General features: G+C 33.4%; 2 protein-coding genes across 6 annotated transcripts; one reads left to right on the top strand and one right to left on the bottom strand.

Moving 5' to 3' along the window:
- Nucleotides 1-6,784: 6,784 nt before the first annotated feature.
- LOC105773339 (uncharacterized) lies at nucleotides 6,785-10,376 on the bottom strand. Of its 2 annotated transcripts, XM_012595117.2 has the most exons (7): nucleotides 10,234-10,376; nucleotides 9,885-10,068; nucleotides 8,999-9,238; nucleotides 8,709-8,820; nucleotides 8,453-8,627; nucleotides 7,579-7,819; nucleotides 6,785-7,339 (listed from the first exon to the last, which is right to left on the bottom strand). In XM_012595117.2, the coding sequence occupies exons 2-7, from the start codon at nucleotides 10,066-10,068 to the stop codon at nucleotides 7,053-7,055; spliced, it is 1,239 nt and encodes a 412-aa protein (XP_012450571.1). In that variant the 5' UTR covers nucleotides 10,234-10,376; the 3' UTR covers nucleotides 6,785-7,052. The 2 variants fall into 2 exon arrangements, with proteins under 2 accessions (XP_012450571.1, XP_012450576.1); XM_012595122.2 differs by lacking the exon at nucleotides 10,234-10,376 and having other exon boundaries at nucleotides 9,885-10,086.
- An 8,578-nt stretch (nucleotides 10,377-18,954) lies between these two features.
- LOC105774301 (uncharacterized) lies at nucleotides 18,955-20,618 on the top strand. 4 transcript variants are annotated; one of them, XM_052631947.1, is made up of 3 exons: nucleotides 18,957-19,173; nucleotides 19,856-19,965; nucleotides 20,057-20,618. In XM_052631947.1, exon 3 carries the CDS (start codon nucleotides 20,098-20,100, stop codon nucleotides 20,380-20,382), a length of 285 nt encoding a protein of 94 aa, XP_052487907.1. In that variant the 5' UTR covers nucleotides 18,957-19,173; nucleotides 19,856-19,965; nucleotides 20,057-20,097; the 3' UTR covers nucleotides 20,383-20,618. The 4 variants fall into 4 exon arrangements, with proteins under 4 accessions (XP_012452203.1, XP_052487907.1, XP_012452204.1 ...); XM_012596750.2 differs by having other exon boundaries at nucleotides 18,957-19,169; XM_012596749.2 differs by lacking the exon at nucleotides 19,856-19,965 and having other exon boundaries at nucleotides 18,955-19,173.
- The last annotated feature ends 1,072 nt before the right edge of the window (nucleotides 20,619-21,690 follow it).

Raw genomic sequence — 21,690 nt, forward strand, 5'->3', positions numbered from 1 at the left:
TCCCCGGATATCAATGACATGAGTGACATTACTACAGATTTCGAACCTTCTTTTGAGTGAGATATGTATTTAGAGGGATCTCAGGACTTTGAAGATAACATAGATTGTAGCCTATTTCTGGACTTGTTAAGGATGGTAGAACAAGTCGAGAGACGGATCTTACCCTACAAAGAATCATTGGGATACATGACTTCTCCTTATGTGGGGCATGAAGGTCATTTGGTCGATCTCGCCAAAAGAGTCTGACGGTCATCGATTCATCTTTGTGGTCGTCAATTACTTTACTAAATGGGTGAAAGCTGCTTCATATGCCAATGTCACAAAGTCGACAGTTAGCAAATTTGTGAAAATCATATGTCAGTATGGAACGTCAAAAGGATCATATCTGACAATGTACTAAATTTGAATAACAGCACAATATCAAAAGTTTACAGTCTGTTCACGATTAATGTCATATTGCCCAAAAAAAACTCTACCGAGGCAATACCTTTGCAATACCTTTCTCTTGGGCCCATCGCGGTTTCGCCTATTGAAGACAAGATTCTTTTTCTGAGTTTTTGGATCCAATTCCGATTGAAGAGGAATGTTCAAAGTTATCCATCATGGTCAAATGTGCCAAAAGCAAATGATGCGAGCTCACAAAAAAAAAGGATCCGCCCTAGAGAACTCCTTGAAAGGAACCTGGTATTGAAGAAGATCATTCCCATACAAAAAGAACTTTATCCCAAGTTGGGAAGAACCTTATGTTGAAGGCCTTATCTGGAAAAGCGTCGATCAGAAGGGATAACAAGGACATGCCTAATCCTATGAGTTCAGATTAAAAAAAAAAGGGTCAAAGTCAAAATAAAAAAATGAAAGTGATAAAAAGAAAAAGGAAAAGGAAAATAGATAGGCCAAAGTGAAAATTCGCAAAGGGCACCTTGAGACCAAAGGGGATTTGAGTTGAAAACCCGAAAAGGGCGACTCAAATATTGATCAGAATGGGGCACGATGTGATCAGAGCAATTCGAATTCTAACCAAATTGGGGCATGTGGTGATCTTGTTATACCTGAATTATCAGGAAAGGGTAGGCAACATCTTGGGGCATTGGCAAAGTACTGTGGATCTCCTAAACACATGTCAAATTCAAAATGGTCGCCAAAAAGTTTGTATAAAGAAGCTCAAGCTGCGATATCTAGGGCATCCAAATTTTATATTTAATTTGTTATTCTTGGAATACTTCATTCTTTTCCAAGATACACATTCTCAATCAATTTCTTTGTTACCATTCTTTACTATTTTTTATAATTTATTCCTTTCGAGCTATGCTCAGAGCTAATTTTATCCATGGTTATGACCGTTTTGCAAGCATGTTGCATTAGAATAATGATTAATGGACTAATAAAACTTTCAAAAGGGAAGTTTGGCATATTACTTTAGAAGTTTCTAAATAATACAGGAACCTGAAACAAGACTATTGTTTAGAACACACTAAGTTTAAAGGTTGGAAATTTAAGAAGGAAAAGTCTAAATTAGGACTTTCTATCTGGATTATGTTATCAAAAACATTGATTGAGCAATGTGACTGGGTGTCAGGTTGGTGACAAAGCTAAAATAAACAAGCGAGCAATGATCACCAGGCAATAGGAAGAGGTTTTCTCGGAGAAGAAAGCCTTCATTTGCACATGAGCCTTTGGTGCGACACCTTAGGCATGGTGTAAAGGACCAAAGAATTTCACATTCTGTATCCTTGAATTGTGATAGGAGTGGATTGAAAAAAGCCATATATTTCTACCATCGGGTTGTAGTGGGAGAATGATGGTACAAATTTTTACGTTCCAGTGGATTAAACTTTGAGTGGGGGCAATCTGGCTAAGTGTTTCTTGGGAGACGCCAGTAGAGCAGGAAGGCGTTGTAGCACGTCAATGATAAGGCCTTAATAAACTTTGAGTACTGATAACCTAAGAAGGGTCATTCTCAAAAAAAATTCTACATTCATACAAACACCATTCACACATGTCTAGTTAGGAGCATTTGATGCATTTTGATCATGACATCCTAATATTAGGCATAATTAGGCTCATTATACAGGTCATGTTCCCCAGAGAGCAGATCAGTAGAAATAGCAGATCTTGCCTTCCGCACCGAGCAATGAAGCGATCGAAGACACCGACTTTGCCTCCACAGGTTGCGTGAGTAGGCTAAAAATAGCAGATCTTGCCTTCCGCGCAAGCGGTGAAGCGGATCAAAGACACTAGCCTTGCCTCCACAGGTTGCGGTGGAGCGAGTTAAAATAGCGAACTTGCCTTCCGCACCAACAATAAGCGAGATCAAATACACTAGCCTTGCCTCCACAGGTTGCAGTGAGCGAGTTAAAATAGCAGATCTTGCCTTCCTGCACCGACAGCGAAGCAGATCGAAGTCACTAGCCTTGCCTCCCTGGGTTGCAGCAGAGCAGGCTAAAAATAGTAGATCTTGCCTTCCTGCACTGACAGCGAAGCAGATCAAATACACCAGCTTTGCCTCCCTGGGTTGCAGCAGAGCAGGCTAAAAATAGTAGATATTGCCTTCCTGCACCGACAGCGAAGCAGATCAAAGACATCAGCCTTGCCTCCCGGGGTTACAGCGGAGCAGGTTAAAAATAGCAGATCTTGCCTTCCTGTACCGACAGCGAAGCAGATTGATGACCCCAGCCCTATCTCCCTGGACAACAGTGGAATAGGTTAAAGATTGTGAATCCTATCTCCCTAGTCAGCAATGGAATAGGTTGAAGATTGAGAATTCTATCTCCCTGGGCAGCAGTGGAATAGATTAAAGAATTCTATCTCCCTGGACAGCAGTGGAATAGGTTAAAGATTGTGAATCCTATCTCCCTGGTCAGCAGTGGAATGGGTTGAAGATTGAGAATTCTATCTCCCTGGGCAGTAGTGGAATAGATTGAAGATTGTTGGTCCTATCTCCCTGGTCAGCAGTGGAATAGGTTGAAGATCGTGAACCCTATCTCCCTGAGCAGCAGTGGAGTAGGTGGAAAATAGCAGATCTTACCTTCCTACACCAACAGTGAAGCAGATCGAAGACATCAATCCTATCGCCTTGATGTTGCAATGGAAAAGATTGAAGCAATGATGGCGAATCTTATCTCCCTAGCTTTAAGGCTTGGATTAGCTAAAGTGGAACGGATTGAAGCTGTGGGCAGCAAATCTTATCTCTTTGGCATTACAGTGGAGCAGATTGAAGCCGTAACGGCGAATCTTACTTTCCTGACGGTGTAATGGGACAGATTGAAGCTAGACGGCGAATCTTGTTTCCCTAACATTCAAGATGGCAAATCTTATCTCCCTGAAGTTGCAGTGGAGCAGATTAAAGCCGATAATTCTATCTCCCTGAAGTTGCAGTGAAGCGGATTAAAACCTTGGATCTTATCTCTCTGAAGTTGCAGAGAGCAGAACGCATCTAGTCTTATCTTCCTGAAGTTGCAGTGGAGCAGACTAAATAAACAAATCCTATCTCCCTAAAGTTGTAGTGGAGTGGATTAGAATGATGGATCTTATCTCTCTGAAATTACAGTAGAGCAGATCGCATCAAATTCATCTTTAAGTTGCAACAGATCAAGCCGAAGCTACAAGTTTTATCTCCCTGAAGTTGCAGTGGAGTAGATTGAAGCACTAATTCCTATACTTTTGAAGATGTAGCAGGAGAGAATGAGGCTACTTGAAGAAGAAGAGTATCAAGGTCCAACACGACTGGGCAAAATTGGGCATTTTTTTAGTCTTTGCTCCGTCCCTGTTACACGATAACGAGCAAAGAGGGGCAGCTGTAATACCCGATTTTGGCCCGGGTAAAAGGTCCAAAATATAAACGGGTCTGTAAGACCCAAAATGAATAGAGGCCCAATTACAGTTTAGCCCAAATGGCGAGAACAGTTTCTGAAACCCTAGCAACAGCAACGTCTCGCGCCGCAGCCCTCCGAATCTCCACACGATCTTCACTTGCACAAAACAAAGCAGTATATGGAAAGAATAGATTGAAAATCAAATCAAAGAAAACAGATTTACTTTCTATACTTTTATTTTACTTTGGCTATAAAAATGGCCATTGATACACTGTAATGGGATTCGAAAATCAATAAAAAAACGAATATTTCACAACAAAAAAAACAGAGAATACAAAGAGAACGAAAACATCAATCAAAGATCGGAGGTTGATATCTATTTTCTTGATTCATTTCAATATTTTTTTACTTTTATTTTTATTTCTTTCTACACGAAAATAAAATAAAAAGAAAGAAGGATTCACTTTTGCCCGATTCTATAAGCCTTGCCGAGAGTAGAGGTTAAATCGTTTCCGATGATAACGACGATTTTTTTGGGTCATAAAAATATATAAATTTTTTTCCGGCCACCGCATATGGCGGCACCGTCGCCGGTGATCGGCGGCCGACGCGGTGGTCTGACGACCGGAGAAGACCAGCCTTGGGGGCTGTTGCAGAGAGAAAAGAGGGAAGGGATTCAATTTTTTTTTTTGGGTAAGAGGGTTAGAATGATGTTTTTTTTCTAAAAATTTTGGCTTTTATAAGCTTTGTAAAACGACGTCGTTTTGGGGCTGATTCCAATAGCTCAAAACGGCGTCGTTTCGCTTTTAGCCCGCGCATTGACCCGACCCATAGCCAAGATCCGCGTGTTTTTTTTAAATGGACTATTTACGCGCGTGGCCCCTCCGCCTTTGCGATGGTTTGCAATACAGTCCTTTTTCTTCCTTTTTCGTTTCTTTTAAATTGACCCCGTAATTTTATCCCTGTTTCATTTTAGTCTCGCATGAAGCTGTACGTTTAGGGTGTTTGGGATTATTTTCCACTTAGTCCCTGACTTTGTGCATGTGTATAAATTTGGTCCTAGTTTCAGTTTTTTTTAATTTATACGCTCTAATTTTATTTTAATTTTAATTCAGGTCCTAGGCCCTTTAAGCTTTAATTTTATTTATTTATTATTATTATGATTTTTATGATTTTATTATCTTGTTATTTTATTATTTTTTTTAAAAATCGAATATTTTTCTCATATTTATACATATATATACATATATTTATTTTTTAAATTTGATTAATTTTGATAATGTAGTTATTATTTAATTATTTTAATCTATATATATATGTTCTTCATATGTACATGTATATATATTTATTTTTCCTAATGAATATTCTTTTATATTTATATATATATATATATATATATACGTATATATTTATTTTTTATTTTTATTTTTAATTTTTGAAAATGTTTAACTATCTACTTATATTTTAACACATATTTTATAATTTATGTACATATGTTTTTTTTCATAAATGTATTATGTATATATATATATATATATATATATATATATATTATAACCCAAAACTTTTATGTATAAATTATCTTTATGTCTTTTATTCTTCATAATTTCAAATGCATATATATATTTTGTACCTTTTATTCTATATATTTCGTTTATTTCCTTCATTTGTTTATTTGATTTATGTTTTCATTTATATTTTAAAAGAATATCATTTTTATTCTGCTCATTTATTTGATACTTTGCATGTCATTGATTTTTTTTATGTGTATTAGTTTTGTTTATTTATTTGTTTATATTAATTCTATACTATTGTTGTATTTATTGTTGTTATTTGTTAAGCGACATTTATACATACATCTAATATAACATTACATCTTCATCATCAATTTAAAAATAGAAAATTTTCAAAATAGAGATAATACTCGTATTTAGGGTTTTCAAGAAAATTGAGCCCTAACGTATTGGGTTCCGATTTTCTTCGTAAAATCTAACAATCGAGGATTGTTCTTTAATCAAACAAAATAAAACTTGTCATCGGGAATTCAATGTGTTGTGTCCTAACGTATTCGATGTGACACGTTGATTTCTCGAGATAAAATTTAATATATATATATATATATATATAAAGGGAATATTGAATGTTTGGGATTTTAAGAAATCGTGCCCTAACGTATTGGGCTGCGATTTCTTCATAAATTTTAAACAATTAAATATTTTCTTAAATTTTATTATACGAGTTTTTTGGACCAACTCATCTTGAAGAGAATAAAATGTTTTGCCCTAATGCATTGGGTGTGATATTTTGCTTTTCAAAAAGAGAAAGTCTTAATAAATAATTTCATTTAACTAAGGATAGTATTTTTTTAAACTCTCGACTTTAAGACATTAATTAATCAATTTGGTACCAATTTTGGGGTGTTACGAGGGTGCTAATCCTTCCTCGTACGTAACTGACTCGAATCAGTTTTTCTGAAACTCGTAGACCAAAGCTATTTTTAAGGTGATCCAATCACACCTTAATAAAATATTGGTGGCGACTCCCAATTTTTGTTTTTTTTAAAGTCGATAACTAATTTTTATTTTTTTTCAAAAATAAAAAATGGTTTCGACAATTATATTTAAGTTATTAAACAAATAAGTTATATTAATTACTTAAAAATATTTAAAATTTATAGTTCGTTCAATTAAATATGTATGAAATATTTTAATCTTTACTTCTCTATTATATTACTCAATACATTCACGGATAATATTATTAATTTTGTCGGCTCTAATAGTTACCATGAGTATTTCAACCGTAATCACAATACAAATCACTAAAAATTAGAACTCTTTTTTACCACACATTTCAAAACCACTTTCTTAGAAGAGCTTTTTCCAATATAAACATTGAACTAGGTCGAAATAAGTAGACGAATTACGCATTTTGAGCTTTGGTAATATAAGAACAGATTTAATCTTAAATCGAGATACTAAATGAATATCATGCCTTTTCTTATTAAACTTGCAATAATTACACAAAGATAATACAATCAAGAAGGTTCTTAGTATATCAGTGGGGGGTGTAATCCAATCTGTCACAGACCGTCAGACATACAGTAACTTTACTGCAACAATAAATATCCAACATCAATTTGTTGACTGCAAATCCATCTCAGATCACCCACACACATACAAACATACATATACAGAGCAAATTTATTGCAAAGATATCCGACAACTTATGTTTTAGAGAGACTTAGAAGTCCCTGTCTGGGAAGAGAATAGGAGCAAGGAGAGACCACATATAGAGAGCTGCAGTTACCCAGGCTGTTAGAATCCGTATCCACACAGATGGCCACCCTACATCTACCAACTTCCCGCTCTCCCCAACTGAGGTAGACCATCCCGTCAAAAGCATTGCTGAGTACATACTTGCCAGAGAAAAAATGATGTGGAAGAAGGCGTACGAGTACGTCACTGCCTTATTCTTCTCCTTCTCCTCCTCATCAGCCTTGTCCAATGGAAGTAATGGCTTTCCACCACCTTTACGCATTCAAACTCAATGTTAAACTCTACTCTTAACATCATCTTTCCATCTTTTCTTTTCTTATTTTACCCTCGGAATAGATTCAAAAAATGGGATACAAACAAAAGGGATGCAAAACCATGAAATTTACAGACAACTCTGGACCCTAATTTTTAGAATGGGAAAAACATATAAACATTAACAGTTTTTCTAATGGTATATAATGTATAATGAATGAATATTTTGTCAAGAATACCTGCACGAGGTGAACTTGGTGGGGATAGTAGAGTTGTAGAAGACCCAGCTCGAACAGCAGAATAGACAACAGAAAGGATAGTGGTAAGCAGGCCAACAGTCACAGTGCCAGTAGAAATTGCTTTAGAATGCTTGTGGAGACCATTGCATTCATAATCTCTTGGTTCACTTGCAAGCCCACTGTAGCAGAGGTACATGCAATACAGTGATATAACTGATGCTGGTAAAATGCTACTACCAACCTGTTACATGACAAGATAATTAGACAAGAAATCATCAATATATATGTATATTAGCCTACTAGGAATAGAAAAGAAGCATCTCCATAGATTGTAATAACTAACAGCGTTAAATCATAGTCATTACTTTTTTCATTTCAAATGCAAGTGACTGGTGATAAGAGTGAGAGATGATCCCTCAATATTTCAATTTTATGGAACAAAAGAAAGAGCATGATGATAAGGTTTAATATTTAAATGGTTAAGCCATCTTTGCACTCAATTCATCTATATTTTGGTTGTAAATCCTTTATTTGCGATGGGTTAAACTGTGGACACAAAAGCATGCTTATATCCACATTCTAATCATCGTCCAATGTTTGAAAAGGTATATCCATCTGATCAATTATGGGAACAGTATCAATATTCTAACTGGGATTACCAACTCAGGTTTAGGCTGGTCCACTTTACATTAAGGGTATATAATCCACAAGAGAGCTAGTTGTTTCCAATGCAAGAGATGAGAAATTTTGCAAATGGTGGCATCAACTTACTCCAATTAATGTATTAGCTCTTCAGCAACTAACAAAAACGCAACTAATTGAGTTAATAGTTGACGGGCAATTATGATTACGAAAAACCAAAGGAGAGACTTACTGCAGGATGCAGTGCAACTATGGCAAACAAAATGACAAGAATCAAGGTCATCACGATAAGGAAGGTATTGAGTCCACAATCCTGTCCAGATGGAGTGAACCAGTGAAAGAGAAGTCCCGAAAAGCCAAATGTCGCCAAATAGCAAACAAGTGAAACAATAAACAGAGCAACATACCTATAAATAAAAACACGCAGGTCAGGAATCAGAAGAATACAATGAACAGATACCATAAAGACATCAAAAAGCAAAACTAACCAAAATTGCTCATCGTATCCAACCCATTTGTCATTCCATCCATGAACAAAGTCAAGTAAAAGCACAACTTGAATCAAAAGAAACAGTCCTGAGCCAAACTTTGATATCGTCTCTGCAAATGTAAGAATTAAGTTTCAGATGAAGTCAAACTAGAAGTGATTTTAGACAATTTATTATATCCTCTAATCATTGGAAAATGCTCCATAAGAAATTATCTCCTAAAGCATGTAATGACTTTCAAAATATGGCATTCTTAATTTAGTAGAACGATACCAAGCAGCGTTGCTTACCATAAAAGCTGATAATCTCATTAGGAACAAAAAACATCAAAATAACTAAAATGAACCAGCAGACAATTTTCATCATCCATCTACCATGGTGCAAACCATCACGAGGATCCCTCTGATTTTTAACACCAATCATTAAAAATGATAGGATAGTGAAAAAGAGAAAATTTCCCAAGCTGACCCTCAGCACCGCATCTGTTTCAAACCATTCCCTGTTGGGTGTTTTGTGAAAATGATTGATCCCTGTATAAATAACAATATTATATTCACTAAATCAGCAAATCAAGTATATCAGGACATAGACAACAAGTTCAGTTATACCTCTCAAGACCAAGTTTACTTTTCCCCATCAAGAAATATGTAAAACATTATAAACATGAAATGTGTGCCACATACCAATAACTAATGACAATCTAACATGGGGCAGCACAGTCCAGGAGAAATGAGGTGCAAGTACCAGTTATCCAATACTCAAAAGAAATATTTATATACAGTTCATCCAGGAAACAGTTTTGATTCAATATACTGAACATGGTGAATAGTAATATACCCAGATTCATATGGAAATCGGAGCTTTCTTCAGATTCATATGGTGAATAGTTAATTAAGAGAGCATGTTTAAAATGCATTTAGCTCCGTGTAAGACAATGCTAATGCAACGAAGCCTAAAGAATTTGACTTATCCGCCCATTGAAGAGATTATTGATTGGATACTATTTACTATATTGCAGCAAAATTCGCTCAGTGCAACAGTTACCAAGATATGTGTAATGGAATCTTAAAACAAACAAATTATGCTCCGAATAATTATTAATATAAAGATATAGAACACACTTAACAATAACCAAAATAAAATAAAATAAAAGAGGCAAAACAGAACGAAACTTACAAGGCAGCTGCTCCATGAGAGGGGCGGCAACCTCACGGAGGATCCACGAAACAAACAGAGAAAGGGCAAATAGTCCACAATAGGCTATCCTTGCAGACCTCCGGCTTATCCCCGAAACCACCGTGCGGCACGCATCGCAGGCGCACGCCGCACAGCACGATGCAAGGCATGAAGCAGCCCACATCTTCACCACAACAAGATAGATTAACCCGCTGAACCCTAAAACCTTTACTACTTTGATCAAAACTAAAATTAAATGAATAGATTCTGTACAAGACCCTAACTGTTGAGAATTGAATCGGAAGAGCCCTCAAAAAGGAAAAATAATAATTGAGCAAATATGTGTTACCTGAGAAATTGAAGGAGAAAAAGTTAGGCGAAGACGATGATTCGAAACACAACAAACCCAAAAGAGGGATCGGAATTGCTTTCTCAGTCAGACTCTAAAGCCTAAAATCATATAAGGTTGTTAGATATTGCACTTCTCCTAATTTCCTTATCACAACCGTTCGTTTACCTTGATGACGACTTAGATTGTCTTTTGTTAATAATTTGGGTAAACTACACTAATAGTCACTCAACTATTAGTCAATTCATTTTTAGTACCCAATTATAAAAAGTTACAAAATAGTCACTCAACTATTAATAATTTTTTCACCAAACTATGAAAAGTTACAAAATAACCAATCCAACCTTTCAATTTTGTCTTTTTTGGTCACCACAAGGCTAAGTAGCTTGTAAAATTGACATAATAGTAACTTTAACCCTCAACATTTATACATTGTGTCAATTTAGTCTTAACTCTAGAAAATCTAACCCTCAACATTTACATATTATGTAATTTGATCTTTTTTTTCAATTCAACTTTTCTTTGTGACCGTTTCACCTAAAAGATAAAAAAAAAATTATCAGCTAAATTTGATTGAAAATATACTAAAAATGGAAACACCCAAAAATCTAAGACAATGATTTTCATTTTTTCTCGTCCTTTTAAAATTAACCTTTAATGTCAAAAAGAAAATAAAAGCGCAAAAAGAAGACTAAATTATACAATATGAATGTTAAGGGTTAAAGTTGCTATTATGCCAATTTTAAAAGGTGTCATCGTTAGCTAGTTGTTGATAAAAAAAAAAAGATAAGATTGACTAGTTAGTTGTCCATTTTTCTGTAACTTTTCATATTTAGGTGACAAAAAAAGAAATTTATTAATAGTTGCGTGATAATTTTATAACTTGTTGTAGTTTGATGGCAAAAAAAATACTAATAGTTAGGTGACTACTAGTTAGTTTACACTAAAAATTTTATATTTGGTGTTGTGATTAAAATTAGGTAAGGAAAATAATGCTAACTTTTTGTCAATATTTATTTACTTTCTTTTTAATTTCATTCCCTATAAATTTACTTTTCTATAAAATGGTAGGGTAAACTACATCACAGTCACTCAATTATTGCCTATTTTCTTTTTCGGTCATACAATTATCAATTTTTTTAATTTAGTCATCAACTATTGCCCTTTTTACTTTTTGGTCACCCAACTACCTTTTTTTTTCTAATTTGGTCACCCAACTAATTGAGATTATTGTTTTTTTATCCATTTTCTGCTAAGTGAGTTAAATCTTTGATGAGAGGGTGATGTGACAATTAAAAAATCAGTATAATAACAAATTTAGGCCTCAACTTTTACATATTATATCAATTTAGTCATAATTTTAAAAAATTAACCCTTAAAATTTACAAATGATCTCAATTTAATCTTCAAAATTTACCTTTCTCTTTCCCTTCCCCACCGCCACTACCATTATTCGCACCGCCACTAAGATGATGGTAAAACGCAAAATAAGAGGATTAAAAGAACTAGCAAGAGCTAAATCAACTTGAAACTGGTTTTAGCAATGGAATGGAGGACATCATTGAGGGAAATGTAATGGTGGTTACGGCTATCGCGACGACTACGACTATGGTGCACCATCAAATCAGGATCCAAACACGTATACTGCAATTGTCGTTACTAGTTTTTCTTAAGAGGGGTGTATGACAATCACCAATGGCTTGTAATTTGGAACAATTTGCAACAAAGAATTTATTATTATTATTTTTAATTGCAACAATGAAGAAAATAAGAAAATTGATAGAAAAAGAATTTAGAAAAAAGATAGATATTAGAAGGAGAAAGAAAAGATCCAATACTAATTGTACCAAATTAGGAAAAAATGGTACCGATAGTTGATCTTATGTATTTATATACGTCAAATTAAGCTCTTTAAACACTTAAAGGGCTTATTATTAAGTACTTTATACAATATTTCATTACTTTTCGTGATTATTAAATTTTATGCTTAACTTTAGTTTTATTGTGTTTTTAAGCATTTTGGAATAAAATGACAAGTTTATGCCATTAGAAACTTAATCTTTTAGTTAAGTTTGTTTCAGGCACTTGGTTAATACAAAAATAAAGAGAAGAGCCTAAACTTAAGCCAAAGTCGTGACACCAAGATGTTGATGTCATGACACCAATGCCTTTGCTATCAACCAAGGATTTGGATTTCACCAAATTGCACATCTGAATAAACTGTCTTTGAAATCCCGACATCAAGGTGCTGGTGTCGTGACACCAGCTCCTAAGGTCGCAACTATGACCTGGAAAGGTCGTAACACTAGCCACAACCCTTGCAAATAAAGAAGTCAAGTTGCCTAAAGATGATGTCACAATACCAACGAGCTGTTGTCGTGACATTGAAGCCCCAAAACATCCAAGAGTAACTTGTTGCTGATGTCCCGACACCAATATGTAGGTGTCATGACATTGACTCTAACAAGGCCAAAATTTTGAATGGCATTTTGCGATCCAACAAGACTTAAGTTAGACTTTAAGTGAGTGCATAATTGTCTTTGTTAGGTTAAATGTTATTGAACTATAAATACTACTTTATAAGCTTTTGGGAGTGGAGTTTTTTTTTAGGCTGAACATTTTCTTTACTTTCCATATTTTTAGATTAGGTTTCTTTTTTTTCCTCTTATTTTTTAAATTAGGCTTTCCTTTTCTTTTTAGAATAGATTTTATTTTTTGTTGTTTTATTTCTTCTTTCTTGTTAAAGACTTTTGTAAATAGAGATGGATTAATCTTTTGGGTGCCATTGATTTCACATCTAAATGAGCATTTCTATTTACAGTTAGATATTGAGGATGAGCTTAAACTAGAACTAGGTGAAGGTGTGGAAGAGCCAACACACTTTCCAATCGTTGTTGTAGAGGAGCCAACCAACGAACTTAATAAGCATATCTATTTCCAGTTCGAAGATCCTATGGAACTACCTTGCATAGTACAAGGCTGTAAGGGATGGGGTGTTTTTTTTTTAATCAGCCAAATGTTATATTCGAGACTACAAGTGAAGATGTTGGAATTGGGTTTTCCTTAAGGAAGGGTCTATGCAAGGGCTAAGTTAAAGAGAGATAGTTGTCGGGGCAATAAGGTAATCATATGTTGAGTTCAGTGTGGAATGAATGGAACAGGGCAAGGATCTGCCATTTAGATGGCGAAATTTGCAAGTCCACTAGTAGAAGTCGACAGTTTGATTAATTAGTGTATATGACTAACTTTAAAGAATCAAGCCAGGAAAGGTGATATGAATGTTTGTAAAAAAGTTGTATAGAGTCAAATCCCAGAAGAAATTGTCATGTGGAAGAGCACATCTATGTATAAACCAGGGATTTAGCTCGCTAAATGATTAGCTCGGAGACTTCAAGGCACTAGTTACACTAGCAAAATGACAAAACTTCCTAAGATGCAAGGGGTTTTAAATTTTATGTTTTATTTTTATTTTGTGAGATTTAGTGCCTTTTGTTTATTGTTGTACAGAATCTCGCTAAGTTCATCTAAACTTACGATTGTACTATACTGGTTGTGTAACACCCCTTACCCGTATCCAACGCCGGAAAAAGAGTATGAGGCGTTACCGGACTTAAAATTTCTTGAACATATAAAATGGGTCATAAAATTTCGTCAACATGTATCATACTATAATTGGACATCCGAATATCCAATTTTACATACACATTCCCATACACATCGTCATTCATGAAATCATTTGTAAACCACCTCCACAATATTCAATTATGCAATTACCACATACATGAATAACCACATCATAGGCGTATAACAACCATCAATATTGGCCATCTCCAAAAAGCCTTAATCAAAAAGAACATTTATTAAATAAGGGCCAACATTTTAGGCCATAAGAAATATGACATAAATGAAAAAACGACCAAGCCTACTATACATGCCATAACCCAAAAATTAATGTATCTAGATATACCAAGTGTTCCAATTGATAATGTGAGAGAATCTCCGACGTCCACCAATCTCCGAGCTAACTTGGCGATAATATAAGGAAAAGGAAATTAGAGGGGAAGTAAGCATAAATGCTAGTAAGTTCATATGAAAATAATAAGAAATTAATAAACTTGTGTGGACAAATCCTCGCATTAATTTCTTAAGATGATATAATCATTATATCACATGCTTACACCTTATTACTAATGTTCACATTAATCTGTCTACTTGAGTCACTATCACTAAATTATTTATTTCTCGAGCTACAGAGCTCCGAATGAAAAACTGTTAATTTTTCCTAAAACTAGACTAACATGATTTCTTACCATAGAAATTTTAGAATTTTTGGTCTAGCCAATTAATACATTTTATTCATTAAATAATCCTCTATTTCACTGCTTGATAGCTCTGACCCCTCTTCACTAAAAATTAATTATCTCTTTGCACAGAATTCAAATGATGTCCCTATTTGTTTCATGCACAAAATTTTAGAATTTTTGGTCTAGCCAATTAATACATTTTATTCATTAAATAATCCTCTATTTCACTGCTTGATAGCTCTGACCCCTCTTCACTAAAAATTAATTATCTCTTTGCACAGAATTCAAATGATGTCCCTATTTGTTTCTCTTGAAAATAGACTCATTTATAAATTTAAGCATGTCCATAATTATTTTTTAAAAATTTTTAGTAATTTTACAAAGTAGGAACAAAGGATTTCGAATTCATTCTGTCCCTGTCTCGCTAGAATTAAAATATCTCAAAACATATAACTCTTTTGCTTACTCTGTTCCTTTATATGAAAATAGACTCATTCAGGTTTAATTTCATATCTCATACAACCTCTAATAAATTCCCACCATTTTTGGTGATTTTTCACAATCACACAATTGTTTCTGTCCTAAACTGTTTTGTTGTTAAATTTACTCATTCTTAATTTCAATGCTTCATTTCATTGTGCCAAAGGGTTGATTAAAGATCAAACAAATTTTTCATAACACATATTTTCACTTAATTAGTTTCTCGATAAACACTTTGAAATAATCTCAGTTACACGGTGGATCAGCACACAGCACCACACTTATAGTCAATAGTACTCGGTGAAATCAGCACATAGCAACCACCTTTATACTCAATGGTACCGGGTGAATTCAGCACATAGCAATCACTTATATAACCATTGGTATCCGGTGAAATCAGCACATAGCAATCACCTTTATTTTCATTAATATCTGGTGGAATCAGCACATAACATCCATCTATATTTCCAACGATATCCGATCCATTCCGAAGGTTCAACCACAAATTCTCACTTTTTTTTAACATTTTTCCAACTCTTCCATATTCAACCGTAATTCATAAATCACTTCAAGTAATTATTCCATATTCAATCATATCTCATAAAAATATTAAAACGTAAGTAAAAACAAGGAATTAATCACATACAAACTTACTCGTTTGCATCCTTATCAATAATGCATCATAATCTGAGCACATTATTTATGAGTCTCATATACATACCTGTGCCTAGTCACAATACTCACATATCCTACTGTTACTTATCTTGAGCATACTCCTTGAATTTCCCGTTGAACTACTTGTACTATTAGGGATGTTCAGGATATCTCGTACACCTGGTAGGACGCTAATGCCATATCCCAAATATGGTCTTACATAGGATCACATATCGGTGCCGATGACATGTCCCAAACATGGTCTTACACTAGCACTCCTCGGTTTGTGCCGATGCCATGTCCCAAACATGGTTTTACACTGGCACACTCACTGCCATGGTCCAACCATGGCCTTTTCCGTCAATTCATCACGAGTTGTAGTACAAATGTACTTGACCTTGCATTTCTCATGATTTATCCTTCAATCTAATCTCGTACTTGCATAAAGTCATGATTATATAACAAATATATATATAAAATAATACATCATCTCAATTCAAATTTAATAATCGATCACTATAGACTAACCATATGAACTTACCTCAACGCGAATCGATCATTATGATTGATATTTCCCCATACTTGCTCCAAATCTCGATTTCTTTGATCTAAAATGTCACATTTCACTTAATTATCACTCACATTACTCATTTTAATACAAAAAACCATACTATGGCAAATTTACAATTTTGCCACTAAACTTTCTCATAATTACAATTTTGCCCCTAGGCTCATAATATGATTTTTATTCAATTTTCATAACATTCAAGGTCAACCGAACCTTTTTCTCTTCTAAAGCAACCTCAAATTCTTATTATTTCACACTTTTAGGAGCATTTACAAATTTTACTAATTAACTAGTTTTAACCATTTTTAACGAAAATCACTTAGCAAAAATCATTCTCCTAACCTTGTGCACCCTTATTCTATGATTAAACATCAAAATGCACAAATATCTAGCATGGGTCAATTTTTAAAAATTGAACTTTGAAAAAGCTTGAAACCCTAGCCATGGCTTTTTGAAAATTTCGGCAGCATGGAAAAGAGAAGGAGCTGATTTTTGGGTTTCAATTTTGTCTTTTATGCCTTAAAATACCCAAATGACAAAAATGTCCTTTTTACTAAACCTTCAATTTTTACCTTTCCATGACTAGTTTGTCCATAACAAAATATGATGGTCTATTTGCCATTTAAATACCTCTAATTTAAACCCGCATTTAAAAACAAGTACTTATGTTCTAAAACTCATATTTTGCAATTAATGCAATTTAATCCCAATAATAAAATTGGGCACTTTATTGATGAAAAAATTACTTAACAAAATTTGCACACCATCACCCAAATATATCATAGACTCTAAAACAATCAGAAATTAAATATTTCTACTTCAGGTTTGTGGTCTCAAAACCACTATTCCGACTAGGCCCTATTTTGAGCTATTACTGGTTGCAAGATCAAAATTTATGGAGTCGTTGTGGGAGGGGACCAAGCTAGACACCACCAGATTCGTGCAAAGGGCATGGTAACCGTATCATGCGTATAAAGGGGCATCCTTAGAGGCCACACCTCGAGGATTAAATTTGATACTTCTACATTAAAGTCTTAATTTAAAATTTGTAAATAACTATTAGTTTAGTAAGGTAGGAAGTTTGTAAGAATTTAATGCTCGTATGATATGAGTTATAGTAGAAGTTATATTCTAAAAATTTATGTGGTCCCTATAACTGAGTAAGATCGAGTAGTAATAATGCATGCGTAATTTGACAAAGTCTAAGTGCATAAATAAATTAGGTTAGAGATTTTGTTAAGTAATCCGGTTTAATTGTGACACTCGGTACCAGAACTCGACGATCAAGTTAGGTATAAGATGTTGCAGTATACCTTGATTAATTACTGGTTGCTGTTATACTTTTTTTGGGGAGTTCATGCAGATAGAGAGAGTAAAGTTCAATCATTTGCTTAAGTTTTGTCAAAAAGCTTAAGAGAGATATTTTTAGGACCAAGGTTGTTCAACAGTGTTTGTTTAGTAACCTAATCAGTCATGGACTCGGTCAGCCACGTTAGGAGAAACCTAGGCATTTTTATGTGTTGACTTTTTTGACATGGACCTTATGGAAAGCTTCATTCTTGTTCTCATAAACAAAATTATCAACAGGAGCATTATGTGAATAGATTGGATTTTTGAAAAAAAAAAGTTGAATTTGACTTGGATTTGAGAGAGAATTTTTCTCTTCTCAAAGACGTCATTGATGGCTATTTTCAAGGAGGGCTTTTTTGATTGACTTAGGACTTCGCTGATTGAATATGAAGTATATAAGAAGTCAAGTTTATCTAGGTTACTTGGTACTTATTGCAGTTGCTTAGGATGTCTATAAATAGGGTAGAAAGTTGAAAACTGTTATTTTGGTTAATTATTCTCTTTGTTTGTTTTCCACTCTACTTTAGGCATTACTTGTGAGTGAATTTAAACTTCTGTAAGTGAGGTTTGGGTAAGTGGTTGTAACTAATTGGGACTAGATATTAGGCTTGCAAATACATTTTGTAGAAGGGTAGCTTAGACTTACACCAATAGGTGATTGGATCAATTGAGGAATAAGAGACCATCCACTGAGTAAGAATCTGTAAAGTAAAATTATTTTCGAATTATGTAAACAAATGACCATGTACAGATCTCTCTAATTTTGTTATTTCTATTTCTGTTTTATTGATTCTATGACTGAACATAGTATCAAACAATTAACCGATATTCATAACAAACTAACTTACTTTTCAAAGATAAACCAAAATGCAATAAATTTAGAGTTTTCAAACAAAAGCATTTCATTCATGCATGCCAAATTTCACATCATGTTCCATACTTACATTAATGCAACTCTCATCATCACAACCAAACCTCTGATAAATTTTGTGTTGCCCATCAATGTTATCTTTTCTCTTGCAACTTTTATTATTATAATTTTTACAATTTTTAACAAGTTTTTATAATATTATAATATCTTTTTAGTTTTTTTATATATATTTTTGTAACCTTTTTATTTTAAAAAATATAGTTTTTTTTCAAATAATAATGTCATTATTTGACGCGTTGTACTTTATAATTGGCCAGATATCTTAACCAATTTTTTTTAATGTTCAAAAGATTCAACCAGTGAACTTTTAATATGGTTAGGGACTAAAGTGGAAAAGAAATAAGGATCAAAGTGAAAAAATATAATTTAAGGACTAAAATATGCATTAAACCTATCACTAAACGACTTTTGAACGTCTCCAAACGTCAATATTGGCCCAATAGAGAAGACATTAGTTCCTTCCTCACCCAATAAAAAACACCCTTTTATTTCCTTGATTAGTGCCTTTTCTTTTGAATTTCGTTTCTTTAATATCTTCCCTTGCGTCGTGACACAAACAAGGGAAGACGAGGGATTATAAAGAGAAAACATCAAGACGTACGCCCTTTATTTGCTTCTTCCCTTTCATCTAACCTTGGTTTTCTCTACTGTAAGTATGTTTCCTTTTTAAACTATTAAATTTATTTGCAGATCTGGGTTTTGTTTAATTTTCTAGGATGGATATGGGTTTTGAATTTTATGTTTGTTTGATAGAAATATGTATTGATTATCCAGCTTGTTAATTGTTTCTGATAAGATTTGTTTTTTTTTAAATGTACATTTAACATTTTATTCTGGCTTTTCTGTTTTGGGTTTTTGAAGATCTGAGTTGATAGTATGTTTTCATGAGCGCGATTAAGGACTAGAAAAGATCTATCATGATCTAGCTGAAATAATAACATTTTAGGTTAAATATCTGTCTCAAATAGTTAAAGTATAAATAGCTTTCAGGTGAAAGGGAAATTAAGGATTTATTCTTTGTTATATAACAATTGAACATTGATGAAGCTAATTCATGAGTTGCTATATGTATTTGTTTGGCAATTATGGTTTAAAGCGTTATCGATCTTCAAGCTCGGACGGAATCTGTAGAAAAATATTTTACAAAAGTTTGTACTTTGTAGTGTTGTTGATAAGGGAAATTTGCACCCTGCTTTTAGCTGATACTGATATATATATATATATATATATATATATATAAGATTTTCCTGTTAGGGTTGGTGAATCATTTAGATATTCGCATATGTGTTTAACTAGATGTGTTCGATTCAATCTTTTGTGTATTCTTTCCAATAGTTTAGATATTTGCATTTGAAATGAGGCTGTCGTAAAAAAGCATTTTGAGTGAGGTCCGGGCTGCTGCATTAAAGCAGGGGTTTACATGGGTTATTCCCTTGAGAAATTAGGTAATTTTGACGTATTGTGATTTAAAACTTTCTTTGTTTTTGAGTCTGCTCTTACATGTAGTGATGTATCGAATTGGCTACATCATTTCAGGTCACATCGGCTAAGGACTATTAGTATCTAAATTCTAAGTTATGGTTCTTGATGGCATTGTATCTTCTCCCCATCGGAGATCAGGATCAATGAGGAAACAATTCCCAAAAGATGAGTTGGGGAGCTGGTCAACACTTGTTCAGAGGCATAGATTCCTCTTAACAGCTTTGGGACTCTTAGCATTCTTATGTACTATCTACCTTTACTTTGCTGTTACTCTAGGAGCTACAGACACATGTTCTGGCTTGGAAGGAACAGAGAGAGCAACGTGTAAACTGCAGCACGCAAGGTCGACTCTATCCCACGGGAAACTCAAATTATTTTAGCATGTTTTTATGGAAAAATCACTGGTTGCTTTTGACATTCTAGTAATCATTTTTTTAGGCAATTTGAGGGTTTTTAAACTTGAGAAAGAAAAATAAACAAAATTCATTTATAGTAGATTAGCTTGTGTTGGTATGCTTGTGGGTGTTTATATTAAGGGTTTAATATGTGCAGTAGAAATTGTTCTGCAAACCTTATTTATAATGAATTAATGTTATGAAGAAGCTAATTTTGTCTATGTTGCCGTTGTATTTTAACTTCTGAAGTTGGTATGATGCAACAGCTTTTGTCTTCAATGCATTATCATCTCTGAGATGCAAACCGTTTTGAAGCTGTGACATTTAATATGTTAACACTTACCTATTTTGAAATTTCTTGTATTACAATGTTTTAAGTTGCAATACTGGCAATTTGGTTTTGCTTTAACACTGAATCAAAGCGTATAAAAGGATAATTTTGTTTCACTTGGCACAAATTCGGATGAATTTCGAATCTGGTTTATCTATTTACCATTATTTATTGCACATTATTCTTAGGGTATTAAATTTTTTTAAATTTCTGATAATTTAAAAAAAATTACATATACATCAGAATAATTGGTGTTGCTACTATTTCAATTAAAGTCGCATATCATTTTAATATTTATTTTTATAAGTTTATTTATATAAATATTTTTATCAACATTATGGGTCTAGTATTTGATACATGAAAAATTTTAAACAAAATGAAAAGTTTGGGTAACCATAGAACGTTTGTCAAATTCATGAGTGGAGTAGTTTGTCTTCCATGAGAAGGATTAAGGAGGCTAAAATCAGCCAATCGGAGAATTCAACTGATTGCTATAGTGAATCTCCTTGACCATTCATGCGGGTGAGCCCTTTCTATGTGCCTAATCGTTATAATAGTAAAGTATTTAACAGAATTGAAATTTTATGTTTTATTTTGAATTTTTATAATAATTTTTACTTAAAATAATATATTTGCAGAAATTTAAAATAAAATTATAGCTATTTCATACAAGTAAAACCGTTAACTATAATTTATTAAATAAAAAGATGTTAATTAAAATATTATTTCAATAAAATGTTTAAATTTCATATGAAAAATCTATTAGTTATATTTTATTAAATGAATTAATTTTTAATGAGTGGAATTAAATATATTAATTCAATAAACTATTAAAATTTCTAATTACATTTTATAGTATGAATTTGGAACATCAAACTTGTAAATTGATTACTTGAATTTAATAATTCATGATTAATTAATTAATTTAATTTGATAACTTAGACTGATTAATTGAACTTATT

This window comes from Gossypium raimondii, chromosome 6, assembly GCF_025698545.1.
Source record: "Gossypium raimondii isolate GPD5lz chromosome 6, ASM2569854v1, whole genome shotgun sequence".
NCBI lineage: Eukaryota > Viridiplantae > Streptophyta > Magnoliopsida > Malvales > Malvaceae > Gossypium > Gossypium raimondii.

Coding starts and splice junctions, on each gene's coding strand:
- LOC105773339 (XM_012595117.2), bottom strand. CDS start 10,068: ATGTGGGCTGCTTCATGCCTTGCATCGTGCTGTGCGGCGTGCGCCTGC. Junction 9,239..9,884: donor TCTCATGGAGCAGCTGCCTT/GTAAGTTTCGTT, acceptor TTATTTATACAG/GGATCAATCATTTTCACAAA. Junction 8,628..8,708: donor GGATACGATGAGCAATTTTG/GTTAGTTTTGCT, acceptor TTTTATTTATAG/GTATGTTGCTCTGTTTATTG.
- LOC105774301 (XM_012596749.2), top strand. CDS start 20,098: ATGGTTCTTGATGGCATTGTATCTTCTCCCCATCGGAGATCAGGATCA.